The sequence below is a fragment of the Corapipo altera genome, unplaced genomic scaffold (genome assembly GCF_003945725.1).
Source record: "Corapipo altera isolate COAL_440 unplaced genomic scaffold, ASM394572v1 59395, whole genome shotgun sequence".
Classification (NCBI taxonomy): Eukaryota; Metazoa; Chordata; class Aves; order Passeriformes; family Pipridae; genus Corapipo; species Corapipo altera.
The window spans coordinates 1390-3018 of record NW_020888298.1 but is presented as its reverse complement, the minus strand read 5'-3'; the positions used below and the strand labels follow the sequence as shown (position 1 = coordinate 3018).

Here is a 1629-nt window from a genome sequence, read left to right as displayed (position 1 = left end):
CCCCCCCAGTGCAGGGCCACGCCGGGCGGTTGGTGGTCGGGCGCCTGGGGGCGGGGCCTTGCGCCGTCCTGCAGGGCCGCTTCCACCTGTACGAGGGGTACAGCCCCGCCCAGGTGAGGCACACCCTCCCCGGGGACACGCCCCCTTCCCCGGACACGCCCACCAGCACCGCCCCGAGCCCCCACCCCTCTCTCAACAAGCCCCGCCCATTTATTGTATTCTGCTCTTAAGCCCCTCCCCTCTCTCTTTAAGCCACTCCCCTTTTACTCCAGAGCTCCTCCCACACTTTAGTTCCTCTCCTCCCTCCACAAGCTCCTCCCCCTTTTCTGGCCATGCCCCTGCCTTAGCCACACCCCCATTCCCTTAGCTCCACCCCTTCATTTGCATGAACCCTCCCACCCTTAGCACCCCCTGCAGGTGGTGACGCCCCTTTGCACATTGGCCCCGCCCCATCTCTATTGGCCCCACCCTTCATTTGCATGGCAGTGTCATCATTTGCATAACCACACCCCTTCATTTGCATGACCAGGCCCCCTGCACAGTTAGCGCCCCCTACAGGAGGCTGTGTCCCTCTGTACCCTGTCCCTTGGCCCCGCCCCTTCCCCATGCCCCGCCCCTCATCCTCACGTCCCCGCCCCTCATTTGCATGTCCCCGCCCCCAGGTGGTGATGCCGGTGCGCACCCTGGCCCTGCTGGGCGTCCACACGCTGGTGCTGACCAACGCCGCGGGCGCCCTGAGCCCCGGGCTGGCCCCCGGGCACCTCCTGGTCATCCGCGACCACATCGACCTGCCCGGGCTGGCCGGGCGCAGCCCCTTGGTGGGGCCCAACGACGAGAGGTGGGTGGGGCAATGGCTCCTTCCCAGGGTGACCTTGGCCACCCCCAGGTTGACATTGGCCATTCCCAACTGCATGTTGGCCGTTCCCAATTTGATCTGGGCCATTGCCGCGATGACCTCGGCCATTCCCAGGTTGATATTGACCATTCCAAGGTGTCCTTGGCCATTCCCAAGCTGACCACGCCCATTCCCAAGCTGACCACATCCATTCCCAGGTTGGCCATGCCCATTCCCAAGCTGACCACATCCATTCCCAAGCTGACCACGCCCATTCCCAAGCTGACCACATCCATTCCCAAGCTGACCACATCCATTCCCAAGCTGACCACACCCATTCCCAAGTTGACCACACCCATTCCCAAGCTGACCACGCCCATTCCCAAGTTGACCACGCCCATTCCCAAGTTGACCACGCCCATTCCCAAGATGACCATGCTCATTCCCAAGCTGACCACATCCATTCCCAGGTTGGCCACACCCATTCCCAAGTTGACCACGCCCATTCCCAAGATGACCATGCTCATTCCCAAGCTGACCACATCCATTCCCAGGTTGGCCACGCCCATTCCCAAGCTGACCACGCCCATTCCCAAGCTGACCACGCCCATTCCCAAGTTGACCATGCCCATTCCCAAGCTGACCACGCCCATTCCCAAGTTGACCACGCCCATTCCCAAGCTGACCATGCCCATTCCCAAGCTGACCACATCCATTCCCAGGTTGGCCACGCCCATTCCCAAGCTGACCACACCCATTCCCAAGTTGACCATGCCCATTCCTAAGCTGACCAC

General features: G+C 62.1%; 1 protein-coding gene across 1 annotated transcript in view; it reads left to right on the top strand.

The window, feature by feature from the left end:
* Positions 1 to 5: 5 nt before the first annotated feature.
* Positions 6 to 1629, top strand: part of LOC113941921 (purine nucleoside phosphorylase-like) — a gene marked incomplete at its 5' end in the record, with an annotated part of 3007 nt that continues 1383 nt past the window's right edge. Inside the window, 2 exons of the mRNA XM_027633055.1 lie at positions 6 to 113; positions 663 to 838. Coding sequence (XP_027488856.1) covers positions 6 to 113; positions 663 to 838 — 284 coding nt within the window. The remainder of the gene's footprint in view (positions 114 to 662; positions 839 to 1629) is intronic.